Here is a 14,853-nt window from a genome sequence, read left to right as displayed (position 1 = left end):
AATTTTCAGTAAATTCCATTTATAAAGCTTGTTCTGGCTAATCTGGAATAGTTTCTATATAAAAATAGTCTGGGCCTACAGAGCTGTTTACAGGGCTTGAAGTACTCCGGCGTGCAGCATTTGGCAGCGGAAAAAAATAATCCTACTTTAAAAAAAAAAAACTTGTTGACATCACTTTCGAGTCCATGAGTTTGCCTACCAATGGTATGCGAGGAGCACAGGCACAGCTTTCACTCTCAACCAAACTAGCATTACTAGCCAATCAGAATTTTTTGCTCTTATAAACACGAGACGTGCATAATAGTATCCAATTGCAGAGCCCTGCCCTGATGAATGGAGATGTGCGACACGTTGAAAAAGCTGCAAGGCGCAATGTTCAAAGATGTCCATCTAGCGCATTTATATAGAAAAACTAATTAAAAAGCAGCGGAGCTTTGTAAACGGCTCAGAGTAATCATGTCATCTCTATAAGAACGATATGATTGCCAGAACAAATTTGCCGGGATTTTTTAAAAGGTCCTCTTCACACATGATCTCTTGATGGTAACTTAACCGGTAATTTACCAGTGAAGACTGTATGTGTGAAAGGGGCTAAACTCTTCCTCTGCATATGCTGTGAATTTGAATTGCTTAACGTTCATCTGGGAAAACAGTGTGCATTTTCTCACTAGATTTGCAACGTAAATCATTTATAAACCTTTGCCAACACAGGAGAATACATCATATTTCTAAATATGCCATTTATTGTACACCGCGACTTCAAAATAAAAGTTTCTGAGTTAGCATGTGGCCAAATATTAAAATGTAATGGATTGAAACATCATTAATTAAATCACGCTGTAAAGTGAAATGTCACCAGGCCGTTGGCACCCTCTGCAGGTATTTGTTATAATACATAATGTACTTAAAGGGATAGTTCACCCAAAAATGAAAATTCTGTCATCAGTCAAACAAATGGTGGTTGCCATTGACTTCCATAGTAGGAAAAAAAATATATGGAAGTCAATGGCATCCACCAACTGTTTGATTACCAGCAATCTTCAAAATATCTTTGTTTGTGTTCAACATAAGAAAGCAACTCATACAGGTTTGGAACGACATGAGGGTGAGTAAATTATGACAATTTTCATTTTTGGGTGAACTATCCCTTTAAGTTGGTTATGTTCATATTATGTATAGGCATATATTACATTATGTATTTTATCAGTGTTCAATAAAACCATGTAATTACTTGGTTTTGATACTTTATTTGAGCCAATTATTATTGCCTCATCGTTAGTTTATATATAAATAGTCATACTAAAGCCTGGTTTTCACTTAGGTCTGTTTGTGTTACTAAATTATATCAGATTAATTGTCGAAATAATCAGTTGATTACTCGATTACCAAAATAATCATTAGTTACAGCCCCAGATTAGTTATAAAATGTCTAAATACAACTACATTGTTTTACTTTTTGTAATTAAAAGACAAATATTTTGTTATTGAAATAAATAAAAAAATAGTATTAAAATATTATCTCGTTCTAGTGAACCAAGTATCTGTATTTTGTCTCGTTCTAGTGAACCAAATATCTGTATTTTGTCTCATCTCGTGAGCAAAGTGTATTGTCACACCCCCCAGTGTCGATAAGCAGTGAAGCAGGAATTTTTCAACCATATATTCATGAAAAAAAAATCAGTTTGAATGAGGATAGCAATAACTTTAACATTTGAAAGGATAATATGGCAAAGTTGCCACAGTCATTGCATGCTTTGCATGTGCTGCCCCATTACCCCCCACCCCCGGAAAAAGCTCAAGATTTTTTTTTTTTGCTTTAACCCGTTTATTGTGTCTTGACTTGTTTTAAGAATGACATGCATAACTTTACTCAAAGAACTTGTTGCTCATGCTCTCATTCATTTTTGTCTTATTCTTCTTGTCTCTGCTGTGTGGATAGAGATGATCAGACTGGAGACCTGCAGAAGGAATCTCACCAATCAGTAGATGATGAACTACAGAGAGTCAAAAACCAACACAAAACTAGCATGAAGAACAAGTATGAGAGATTATGTGAGGGAGTCAAACTACAAGAGAGTCAAACCTTCCTGAACACGATCTACACACAGCTATACATTATAGAGGGAGAGAGTGAAGGAGTGAATGAAGAACATGAGATTTTACAGATGGACAAAAAAGCCAGAACACAATGTTCACAAGACACTCCAATCTACTGCAATGACATCTTTAAAGCCTCACCTGAACCAGGATGTAAGGAGAAAGACCCAATCAAGACTGTTCTTACTAAAGGCATCGCTGGAATTGGAAAAACCGTCTCTGTGCAGAAGTTCATTCTGGACTGGGCCGAGGGAAAAGCCAATCAGGATGTAGATTTCATGTTTGTGCTTCCATTTCGAGAGCTGAACTTGATCAGAGATCATCAGTACAGTCTTCATAGACTTCTGCTGAACTTTCATCCTGAACTTCAAGATCTGGACTCAAAGATTTACAAGGAGTGTAAAGTTGTGTTTATCTTTGATGGTCTGGATGAAAGCAGAATTACACTGATGTTTTCAGATGCTCAGAAAGTTTCTGGTGTTACTAAGATTTCGTCAGTGGGTGTACTGATGTCAAACCTGATGAAAGGAAAGCTGCTTCCCTCTGCTCTCATCTGGATCACCACCAGACCAGCAGCAGCCAATCAGATCCCCTCCAAATACATCAACCGTCTGACAGAAATTCAGGGATTCAATGAGCCTCAGAAGGAGGAATATTTCAGGAAGAGAATCAGTGACCAGCATCAAGCCAGCAGAATCATCTCACACATCAGAAGAGCAAGAAGCCTCCACATCATGTGTCACATACCCGTCTTCTGCTGGATCTCATCCACTGTGCTTCAAAAGCTCCTAAAAGAAGATCTGAGTGCAGAAATCCCTCAAACTCTAACTGAAATGTACATCCATTTTCTACTCACTCAGATAAACATGAGGAATCAGAAATATGAGAAGAGACATCCAGGAAAACCCCTGCAGTCCAACAGAGAAGTGATTGTGAAACTTGCTGAACTGGCTTTCAAACAGCTGATGAAGGGCAATGTGATGTTCTATGAGGAGGACCTGAGAGAGAGTGGCATAGATGTCACTGATGCCTCAGTGTATTCTGGGATTTGCACTGAGATCTTTAAAGAGGAATCTGTGTTCCATCAGAGGAAAGTCTACTGTTTCATACATCTGAGCTTTCAGGAGTTTCTTGCCGCTTTCTATGTTTTTTACTCCCATCTGTTAAAGAACATGGAGCCACTGAAGTTGTTTCTGAATGATAAACATGAGACATACACATCTGAAAAAAGCCCTTTGTGTAAGCTGCTAGTATCAGCAGTTAAAAAAACTCTTCAGAGTAAAAATGGACACCTAGATCTTTTTCTGCGGTTCCTGTTGGGGGTCTCACTGGAGTCCAATCAGAGAGTCTTACAGGCTCTTTTGACATGCACAGAGAATAGCTCAGAAACAATCAGAAAAATAAAAAAACACATTAAACACATAATCAAGGGAAATAAACGTCTCTCAGCTGAAAAATCTATCAATATGTTCCTCTGTCTGCTGGAAGTTAAAGATCAGAATCTTTACAGAGAGATTCAGCATTTTGTGAAATCAGACAAACACTCGGAGAAGAAACTCACTCCTAATCACTGTTCAGCAATCGCATACATGCTTCAGATGTCAGAGGAGGTGCTGGATGAGTTTGATCTCATGAAATATAATACATCATCTGAGGGAAGGCGGAGACTGTTACCAGCTGTGAGAAACTGCAGAAAAGCTCTGTGAGTATTCATTCATGTCATCACATTCATTTATGTCATCACAGAAGAAACAGGTTTGTTTGAACTAATTCATCTATCAAATCATGACCGTGTTTATTCATAGAACAAAATGTGAATAAAATCATCTATTCCTCCCATGGGCATTGAAGCAGAAATTATATAACAGTTGAAAGCACACTGAACAGTAGACAGTAGAAGCACAGTTGTGTGGAAAGGATGTTTTCAACCATCTCACATTCAGAATTAAAGATTCAAAGTTCAAACTGTTAATACCCCAAACAGAGTATTACTGCTAAAAAAAAGAAATATAAAGACTAGACTAGCAAAATAGGTAACAGTAGTGAAATAAAAGCTAAATACACCCTGTTATTCACAAGAAAAGCTTTGAACAATATGGATAATTGAATAAACCATGTGTGTGGTTGATACTGGTAGAGCAGAAGTCTGTTTGAAATGGATGACAGGTATTTTGTGGGGTGCATGAGGGCAGCTCAAATGAGCCTAAAACACTGCTCATCTCTGGGCTTTGCCGGTGAGTTTAATGGCAGTAGTAATGATGCCATTGTTGTGTTCAGAATGACTTGAAAGTCTGTTATCGTTTAGTGCGTAATGCCTAGTTTTTAACCATCCATCTCTTTATTGCTGTGTCATCCTGTTATAGACTTGCTGGATGTGGTCTCTCTGATCAACACTGTGAAAGTTTGTCTTCAGCTCTACAATCATCAGACTCCCATCTGCGAGAGCTGGACCTGAGTAACAACGACCTGCAGGATTCAAAAGTGAAGCTGCTCTCTGTTGCACTAAAGAGTTCACACTGTCAAGTGAACATACTGAGGTTTGACTTTCACAGTTACTCATTCACTGTGTTCAAATACAGTAGATGAACTTACTGACTATATTTACATATTCTCCAATAATGTGATTATAGCCAATAATCAGAGTAAGGACATCTTGAGGCTGGAATACATTGCACAACTTTTGCCTAGATTTTTGCCTCGATTTACGGTCGAGGTTTGAATAGCACTTCTACAATAGCCATTCTCACTCCTCACTCACTCGGTGTTTGGTCTGAATACAGACTTATCCTTGTTATTCGCTACCCTGTGGATCAGTGGTTCCCAGTCCTGCTCCTGGAGAACTCCTAACACTGCATATTTTTTATGTCTTATCTGACACACACATTTAAGGTCTTGGTCTAATGTCTTTACTAATGAGCTGTTGAGATGAATAAGGTATGCTAGATTAGAGAGACATCTAAAATGTGTTTTGTTAAGGGTTCTCCAGGACTAGGATTAGGCACCACTACTGTCAATTATGCTCTGGCTTCACATGCTCAGACACTTCCTACTTCCCACTTTGGAAGTTGTAATTACGAGTTTGTTGTGTTCAAGTGCTTTGTTATCAGAAAGTGCAGGGATCATAGTGGATGGGCCACTCATGAGTTCATTCTTGCCTGTTTCTTGGGGAAATCCTATTAAAACCAAATAGTATAGAAGACATTTAGCCATCATCCAACAGGTTTTGAATGTAGCATTCCATTCATTGGTTACTATATAAACATTCACTGTGCTATCTAGATATTCAGCTGGCTGATGATTCCTAAATTTTGGTCAAATGAATGCTATTTTTGCTGTGTTAAATACATGGAATATGCATCAAACGGTTATTTATATACATAACTGTACATGACTGTAACTTCAGGAGAAAGCAATGTAGATGTGGGAAAAATTAATAAAACTTTATAGTACTACAGCTACTCTTACAGTACTACTAGTTTCTCTCCTCCGCCATGTTTAAAGTTTATGGCCCACCCAACTTGGAAACTTGTGTATTAAAATTATTTCTGAGTTTCCCAGTAGTAAATTCGACAGAAAGGCCGTTCACGTCCAAATTCCAAACTGGGAAACTTTTACTTTTACATTTACTAGTTTTAGTGCCTTTACTGACGCGACTCACATTTAAGTCACATTGCAATGTGTACAAGTTATATTGACCTTGTCTATCCCTTCCAAGACCACATTCAAATGCGGATGGCTCATTTTTTTTATAACTTGGAACATGACTTAGTCGCTACAACAACTACTGCAGTTGGCTCCTGTACATTCCTTTTTGTTTTCATTTGTCATGCATCTCCTATCAATGAGGGGCGTGTTTGTTGTGTTCAGAATGACTTGAAAGTCTGTTATCCTCAGTCGTTTAGTGCTTGATGCCTAGTTTTTTTCTGTAACCATTTTGAAAACCAGCAAGTGTATGATACCTCGCATTTTAAAATCTATTCAGGTTTTAAAAGTTGCGTATTTCAGTCTTTATTAATTAAATTTGTTTGCATGAGCAAACTTCCTCACTTCTGTTTACATGCAATTTACCTTACCCCTATCCCACCTCAATCGCAGCTGAAATGATTTGCTAGACAACATGAACACAATAATATTTTGTACCTAACAATTATTTTGACTTTAGTACACAACTGTTTAAGACACCTAATATAGAGTGTGACCCAGTTTAATAACAGCATTGCTATAATGCTTTCATCACAATATAATGGTAATATGAATGTAATGAGGAATGTAAATGTAGCCATTGTCAATGAATCTCTTGTAACACATCTGTGGCAGACAAACACAAACGATGTTCTGTGTGTGACAGGTTTGGTTTACAGTTGTAAATGGCTGCAGCTAGTACTCACTGTGGTATTTGTGACCCAAACAATTAATGTTAAAACAGATCTGTGGGAGAAGGGAAGAGGGAGAATCTAACTTTGGTTCAGACCAAACAATCAAACCAAGAGTGAAAACAGCCTATTCTGTTCACATCTTATATGCTGGCATTAAATTTTATCTCTGCCCTTGGTCAACAACTTGTAATTTTCACTTGTGTGATTAGATAACATTTACAGACCATTGTATGAATTTAAAGAATGCCTCTATGGCCACATTTACACTGTAAATAGATTCTGTTGTATCACTGATATCTGACCAAGTTCAAATCTCGTTATGTGTGAAAACGGCACAAAACACTTTTCCATGTGTAATATATATATATATATATATATATATAATTACTAATATTTTAAAGTGATTTTATGGTAGAAGATTATTGTAAATGTTAAATTGTAAAGTTGTTATATTGTAAACGTCGCTGTGACAGAAATTAATTGCTTCCTCATTTTTTTCTGTTTAGATTGGTCAGCTGTAATCTCACTGGTCAGTGCTGTGAAAGTTTGTCTTCAGCTCTACAATCATCAAAAGCCCATCTGAGAGAGCTGGACCTCAGTAACAATGACTTGCTGGATTCAGGAGTGAAGCTGCTGTCTGCTGGACTGACAAGTTCAAACTGTCAGCTGAACATACTGAGGTATTTAGGAACACAGATAAAGATTTATTTATTATATATTTGGACTTACACACCAAACATGAATTTTCACATGAATGTTCATTGCAAGCAAGATTTTGAATAGAAATAATCACAACGATAATCATAAATTAACTACAAGTTATGAAGCGAACACTTTAAAGCGCATTTTCGTACATTCCAGTCAGCTTTGCCTTGCCAATGGGTTACATTTAAAATCAAAGAAAAACAATGTAGTTAAAAGAATTCATATTCACAGAAAGGAGCAAATGTATTATTAACTTATGTGCATTTGTTAGAACAAATAGTAAATGTAAATGTCGAGCCTGTGCTTATGTTTACTCTATGCTACACAGTAATACACCATAATTTAGATTTTTACACATTTAACAGATGTGCAGTATCATATGAAACATATGATATATAACTTTAAAATAAACAAAGGGTGGTCTAACTTTGCATCGGAGCAATAAAAGTTGTAGTCTGTTCAATGTGCCTACATGGGTTTATATGCTGAATATCAGTTAATATTCTTGGTAACACTTTAGAATAGGGAATACATATTCAGTATTGATAGTTAGTAAGGTAGTTGTTAAGTTTAGGTATGGGGTGGATTAAGGGCAATGTTCCCTCTAAGCTGTGCGCGTGCACGGCCGCGCACTTCATTTGTCGCGACCACGCAGAAGAAATTACATGCTGCGCACAGGACAGACACAAAAATAAGTTGGGAAAGCCATGTGATTGAAGTCTTAAGTTAAGTGCGAAATAATTGCAATGCTCGGACAAACCACTATAGAGTTGGTGTTGCTATAGAGTTAGACGCACATCATTCTCTTTCTATAAAACCTGTAAACCGCATTCACCGGTTCTAATGAGTCGCTCTAGAAATCGAATACTGCAATGTTTGCGGAAGAAATAGCTCAACACGAGAGCCAACGCTAATGTAATGACATGTGGAATTCACATGTTCACGTTTTTTGAAAATATTTATTGAAAATATTAGTTATTTATATTATATATTATAAAGTCTAAAGAGCCTGTCTATAGCCGGACATACTGTTTTTCCACGCAATTCTAAACCACTTGATTAAGTGGTGGAAATAGCAGATGATGGGCACAGAATGGCAACAAAACTCTGAGACATTTACAGTAGTGTGCAAATTCTACTACATGGGGATGTTTAGATAACTAAAAGGCATGTCAATCGGACACAGTTCATGCGAGCTCACTTCTAACAAGATGATGATCTGAATCAGGTGTGTTAACTAAGAGAGACGTGCAAAACATGCAGAGCGGGGGTGCGCGAGGACTGAGAACCGCTGGTCTAGAACAATTCTTACAAGTACAACACGACGTAGCTGGGCGCCGCGGACAGACACCGAACGGCGCCGCTGGTGTGCCTACACGCATAGAAAATAATGTATTCGAATTTTAAAGCCGTGGCGCGACGCTGTGCTTCTCGTCCGGTGTGCGACCGCCTGAAACGCTGTTTTTGTTATTTCACTTCCGAAAGCGGATGATGTCGGGAAACAGTGGTTGCAATTTACTTTTTAACACTGTTCCTGAGCATTATAACCCCAATTTGCTATTGTGTGCTGCGCATTTTACTGAGGACAGCTTCCACAACACGAGTGAGAAGTGCCGGATTCGCCAAAAGCTTTTGTTGAAAGACGGAGCAAGGGGCGTGGCAGCACTGAAACACCGTCTAAGCTGTTCGCCAATCACAACGCACTGGGACAGCTAACCAATCACAACACATTTTGTTTTTCGGAAGGCGGACCTTCATCAAAGCCGGAACTACTCGAGACGTTTGTGCCAGCCTGGGGAGAAAGGTATTTTAATAATGTAAATTATGTGAAAAATAATGCGTTTTTCGAACCACCAAGCATGAGAGCATGTTCTAGTACACCCCCAAAACAAAATCAAGACTTTGTAAAAGAGCATAATAGGACCCCTTTAACATCAAAAAGGGAATTCACGAACAATAACTGCTTTATTTTTTCATATTAGCTATTAAATTATTATTAAGAATTGAACTCTTCGTGAGATTTTTAGAATTTAAATAGAATTTCTTGGTAAGTAACACAGCACTGTAAAAATGTTTTCTCAGGTAACCTAAAATGTGCATCATTAAGTACATCAAGGGTCAAATCAAATATATACCGTTAAAAGTTACACACTTTTGTGTGTGTGCTGGACAGGTCTAGTATAAAGAATATTTTTGCTCAGGTGGCTGAAATGTCCGCCCAATTGGGAAATGTTTTGCTCAGCAAGAAAAAAAAATAGAGGGAACATTGATTAAGGGATCTAAATGTGCATGCAGAATAAAACATTAATATGTGCTTCATAAGTACTAATAAACAGCCAATATGTTAGTAATATGCATGCTAATAGTCAACTAGTTAATAGTGAGAATTAGTCCTTAAAATAAAGTGCTACCATATTCTTACATTTAATTTTAGTAAAACGTGAGCACTAGTGATGTGCGGATGAGCTAAAATGTCACCCGAATCCGCAGCTTCAAATAAATTATCCACCCGCCAACCGCCCGCACCTGTATTTTTGTCTGATTTAGATAACCGCACCCGACCCGCACCCGATCATCACATTAGGGTTCGTTCGGTCATGAAAAACCTGGAAAAGTCATTGAACAGCAATTTCCAGGTCTAGAAAGTTTGGTAAAAATAAATAAACTCAAAGTTTTTTGAAAAGTCATGAAAATCTATTTCACAATTCTCTGTATAATAGAATTATGTTTAATCAGATCCATACATTGCATTACTCATTCCCGCAGCTTTCAACTTTAAAATGAGGGAAATTACTGCAAAACCTTTATTCAATATAGCGTGTAGGTTAGATGAGTAAATCAATCCACACAAACCATCAGATGAAAACAGATTAAGTGATTCAGCTGTACCGCGTCTTCTCTCTTTGACTTTCGCTTCACATCGACGCATCTAGAGCTGCTGCACGCTGAGATAGAAGACTTTAGCTCGCGTTTCGGGACAGTTGACAGATTTGTCAATTGCCTGATCGGCCATGGTTGCATCGTAACAAAAATGTATTATTTTCACGTCTTTTTAAGCCATTCGGTACTCGCGCTCTCCAGAGGCGCGTGCGCTCACAGTCACATCCAAAGCACACGCTGCGAGTACCAAATTGAGAAAGTACAGTCGGTTTTGTCTTAAGTTAATGTAAACCGTTGCAAAATAAAACGCATGAGTATCAGTATTGGATCCGTGAAATAGGTCTTGTGATAGCAGCCTAATAAAGCTGTGCCGTCTTTTATTAATGTTAATCAAACAACAAAACTTACTGCTCTTGACTAATGTTTTGTTGAATAACTTTTAATGTTAATTTACAGTTTATTCAATTTCTGTAGCCTATTTAAAACATGTTCATAGTTTAGAAAATGTAGTTAATACTTGCATAATTAACTATTTATTTTATCCACCCGCGACTGTTCAAATGCCGACGAGTGCTTGCGGTGTTCGGCCAATCACAATGCACTGGGTCAGCTGGCCAATCAGAGCAGACTGCACTTGTCGGAAGGAGGGACTTTGTAGAAAACGAAGCGTTTAAGAGAGGCGGGCCATAGAGGACCTACAATAATGTACAGTATTTGAAAAATAATGTGTTTTCTGAACATTAAAGCATGTCAACATATTCTGTTACACCAAATACACAAAATAATGATCTTTAAAAAAGCATCATATGACCCCTTTAAATATTTTTAATGCGTTAAACTGTGAAAATTAATCGCCTGCGTGAACGCGCTAATTTTGACACCACTAATTTAAACACAAAGGAATAATTTAATAAAAAAGTGATCATTTCTTAATTCATGTACATTATAATTTTCGCCATGTCATGAGCAGGGATCTGTATACGGGAAATAGATGTGTCAAAAAAAAAAGATCAATAAAGAATAAGTACGTGACCTGCTGAATGCATCAGCGAATTATTAAATGTATGTTTCAGATCTTTCATTTGTGATATTAATGTGACAATGGTGCAAAAATATGTGTTAGAACTAGGCCTACATCACTCATAATCTTCCTAATAACAATAATCTACCTTTTCTATCATTTTATATTTTTATGGCATAATGGACACCTCTTTAAATGTAATACATTTTAAAAGAGCTGATCTAAAATACTGACTGGTACTGTAGAGTAAAAAATAAGCACACTTCAAGCACTACCGTCACTGTAATATTTCACCGTAAAAGTTGTCACATGGCTTGAACATGAAACATTTATATGATGAATAATTCAAGATTAAATGGTACAATGCTTATTATTGTAATTTTATCAACGATTTATTTCATTATTTTTATCTTTATATTTTTTGTCTTATTTTTATTTTCAAGTGAAAATGTCACAATTCCAGCTTTATTGAGCAATGCTTTCAACCGATCGTTTGCGCCACCTGGTGGTGATTTCACAAACCAGTTTCACATGTGACTTGGTTTTTTTTAACACCGTGGCCTTGCGGCAGCGGTAATTGGCATTTTGGTTGACTACCTACTGTGTATAAATGTGAATGTGCAGCAAGCTTGAAAGCATTTACTGTCTCTGTACTCTACTTATTTGAACACAACCCTAAAGTTTATTTTAAATAGAACATATACATGCAACAAACACAGTGATCTATGTAAATATCCTGTGATTAGCAATTTGCTTAAAATATTTCTGAAATATAAGTATGCCGGATACATACAATTACTAAACACACGGGATACACAGATTCACTATTACACACAGAATAGGGCCTCGCTAGTGACATTTACTCTCCACTTTTATGCCACGGGGGCACGATCAGATTGGAGAGCTGGTCAATGATGTCACAGGAACACGGGCATAAGGTGTACAACGTGGGCCAATGGGATGTAACTAGGAAAGTGAAAATAAAAAATAAGAAACACTCGGGGAAAGAAAAAAAAGGAAATACACTGAACAAAATTATAAACGCAACACTTTTGTTTTTGCCCCCATTTTTCATATGAGCTGAACTCAAAGATCTAAGACTTTTTCTATGTACACAAAAGGCCTATTTCTCTCAAATATTGTTCACAAATCTGTCTAAATCTGTGTTAGTGAGCACTTCTCCTTTGCCGAGATAATCCATCCACCTCACAGGTGTGGCATATCAAGATGCTGATTAGACAGCATGATTATTGCACAGGTGTGCCTTAGGCTGGCCACAATAAAAGGCCACTCTAAAATGTGCAGTTTTACTGTATTGGGGGGTCCGAAAACCAGTCAGTATCTGGTGTGACCACCATTTGCCTCACGCAGTGCAACACATCTCCTTCGCATAGAGCTGATCAGGTTGTTGATTGTGGCCTGTGGAATGTTGGTCCACTCCTCTTCAATGGCTGTGCGAAGTTGCTGGATATTGGCAAGAACTGGAACACGCTGTCGTATACGCCGATCCAGAGCATCCCAAACATGCTCAATGGGTGACATGTCCAGTGAGTATGCTGGCCATGCAAGAACTGGGATGTTTTCAGCTTCCAGGAATTGTGTACAGATCCTTGCAACATGGGGCCGTGCATTATCATGCTGCAACATGAGGTGATGGTCGTGGATGAATGGCACAACAATGGGCCTCAGGATCTCGTCAAATTATCTCTGTGCATTCAAAATGCCATCAATAAAATGCACCTGTGTTCGTTGTCCATAACAAATGCCTGCCCATACCATAACCCCACCGCCACCATGGGCCACTCGATCCACAACGTTGACATCAGCAAACCGCTCACCCACACGACGCCATACACGCTGTCTGCCATCTGCCCTGTACAGTGAAAACCAGGATTCATCCATGAAGAGAACATCTCTCTAAAGTGCCAGACGCCATCGAAGTTGTGAACAATATTTGAGAGAAATGTGTACCTTTTGTGTACATAGAAAAAGTCTTAGATCTTTGAGTTCAGCTCATGAAAAATGGGGGCAAAAACAAAAGTGTTGCGTTTATAATTTTGTTCTGTATATATTAACACAACGTAACATACAGATATACAAATATTTTAAATACTTTTGATTGTCAAACTAATGTGATGTGGACTGTTGTTGTGTGTTTGTAGATTGTCTGGCTGTATGGTGACAGAGAAAGGCTGTGGTTATGTGTCTTCAGCGCTGAGTTCAAACCCCTCACACTTGAGAGAGCTGGATCTGAGCTACAATCGCCCAGGAGATTCAGGAGTCAAACTGCTCTCTGAAAAACTGGAGGATCCACACTGCACACTGGACAAACTCAAGTATGTTGACCAGGAAGAGTTACACTGCTGTGTTTACTTATATCTGATGTGCAGAATGTGAACACTGTGTGTGTGTGTTTTATAGTGTGGATCATGGAGGAGAGTTCAGGATTACAGCAGGTCTACACAAATGTACGTCTGCAGATGTACTCCTTTAGTGACTGCTGTTGTGGTGTGTTCTAAATGTTCTCTCTTTTTGTGTTCAGATGGCCGTTTTCTCACACTGGATCCAAACACAGCAAACACTTGTCTCATTCTGTCTGAGGGGAACAGAAAGGTGACACGTGTGGATGAGGAACAGTCATTTATCGATCATCCAGAAAGATTTGATATATGCCATCAGGTTCTTTCTAGAGAGAGTCTGTCTGGACGCTGTTACTGGGAGGCTGAATGGAGGGGACATTCTGTTATATCAGTGACATATAAAGGAATCAGCAGGAAAGGACAGAGTCATGACTGTTGGTTTGGACGAAATAAAAACTCCTGGAGTCTGATCTGCTCTGATAATAGATTCATTGCCCGTCACAATAATAATTCAACTGACATACATGTCCCCTTACGTTCCTCTAAGATAGTCGGTGTATATTTGGATTGGTTGGCTGGCAGTTTGTCCTTCTACAGCGTCTCTAACACACACACGCTCACGCATTTACACACATTCACCTCCACATTCACTGAATCTCTGTATGCTGGATTTGGGGTTTATGGTTTCTCAGTGTGTTTGCGTAAGATTGAAAAGCCTGTGACCAACAACCGAGGTGTCACATACACATGTAAATGAAAAACTCTCACGTGTCTGCGGGAGGTGCTAGAACAAACCTCATTGGTTCTCGTGTGCCACGTACAGACACAAACACTTCAGTGTTTTAATCAATGTTTATTATGGCTAAATTAATTCTCTCCATCCTAAAGTGAACATGTCACTTCAGAAGACTTTGATTAAATGGATACATTTTTTTTTACCTTTTTGGATCTTGAAAGTTTTGTTTATCTGGACTGTCAGTAAAGGGACAGAAATCTCAGGTTTCATTAAAAAATATCCCAATTTGCTTTTCATGATAAAAGTTCTTTGGAACAACATGGATTTTAGGGTAGAAAATGCATAAAAGTGTGATGTTAAATAATACATGTACTTTAAAGGGGTCATGACATGATTTTGAGGTGTAAGTATAATATTACTCAAGTTTTTTTGACAAAAATCATTAAAATTGAGTGATTTATTACCTTTTTCCACCTCGTTTCTCATCCTCTGACAGAAACAGTGGGTTTTGGGGTGTTTTCTCTTTAAGAGGTCAGTGTAACCACCTAATTTTATGAATGGCTAACATCCGTTATTAACTGCCGTTACCGTTTTAAAAATAGTTTTTACATTAAATATATTACTTACAGTTTGCGGCATCAATGTTGGGTCCAGAACAGTTGGCACGCCCTGATCTTT

The 14,853-nt window shown here is 38.0% G+C and overlaps 1 protein-coding gene across 1 annotated transcript; it reads left to right on the top strand.

The window, feature by feature from the left end:
- The first annotated feature begins 1,937 nt into the window (after window positions 1-1,937).
- LOC107563536 (NACHT, LRR and PYD domains-containing protein 3-like) lies at window positions 1,938-14,211 on the top strand. The gene is made up of 6 exons (XM_016248438.1): window positions 1,938-3,799; window positions 4,461-4,634; window positions 6,980-7,153; window positions 13,242-13,415; window positions 13,501-13,547; window positions 13,622-14,211. The coding sequence occupies exons 1-6, from the start codon at window positions 2,028-2,030 to the stop codon at window positions 14,194-14,196; spliced, it is 2,916 nt and encodes a 971-aa protein (XP_016103924.1). The 5' UTR covers window positions 1,938-2,027; the 3' UTR covers window positions 14,197-14,211.
- Window positions 14,212-14,853: the final 642 nt, after the last annotated feature.

This window comes from Sinocyclocheilus grahami, unplaced genomic scaffold (assembly GCF_001515645.1).
Source record: "Sinocyclocheilus grahami isolate Dianchi unplaced genomic scaffold, SAMN03320097.WGS_v1.1 scaffold878.1, whole genome shotgun sequence".
NCBI lineage: Eukaryota > Metazoa > Chordata > Actinopteri > Cypriniformes > Cyprinidae > Sinocyclocheilus > Sinocyclocheilus grahami.
Note: the sequence above shows the minus strand (reverse complement) of the source record. Positions and strands in the feature narration are given on the sequence as shown.

Bases quoted from the DNA above. Each gene is read 5' to 3' on its own strand.
- LOC107563536 (XM_016248438.1), top strand. From the start codon at position 2,028: ATGAAGAACAAGTATGAGAGATTATGTGAGGGAGTCAAACTACAAGAG. The intron at 3,800-4,460 runs GTGAGTATTCAT...ATCCTGTTATAG, and splicing joins AGAAACTGCAGAAAAGCTCT to ACTTGCTGGATGTGGTCTCT. The intron at 13,416-13,500 runs GTATGTTGACCA...TGTGTTTTATAG, and splicing joins TGCACACTGGACAAACTCAA to TGTGGATCATGGAGGAGAGT.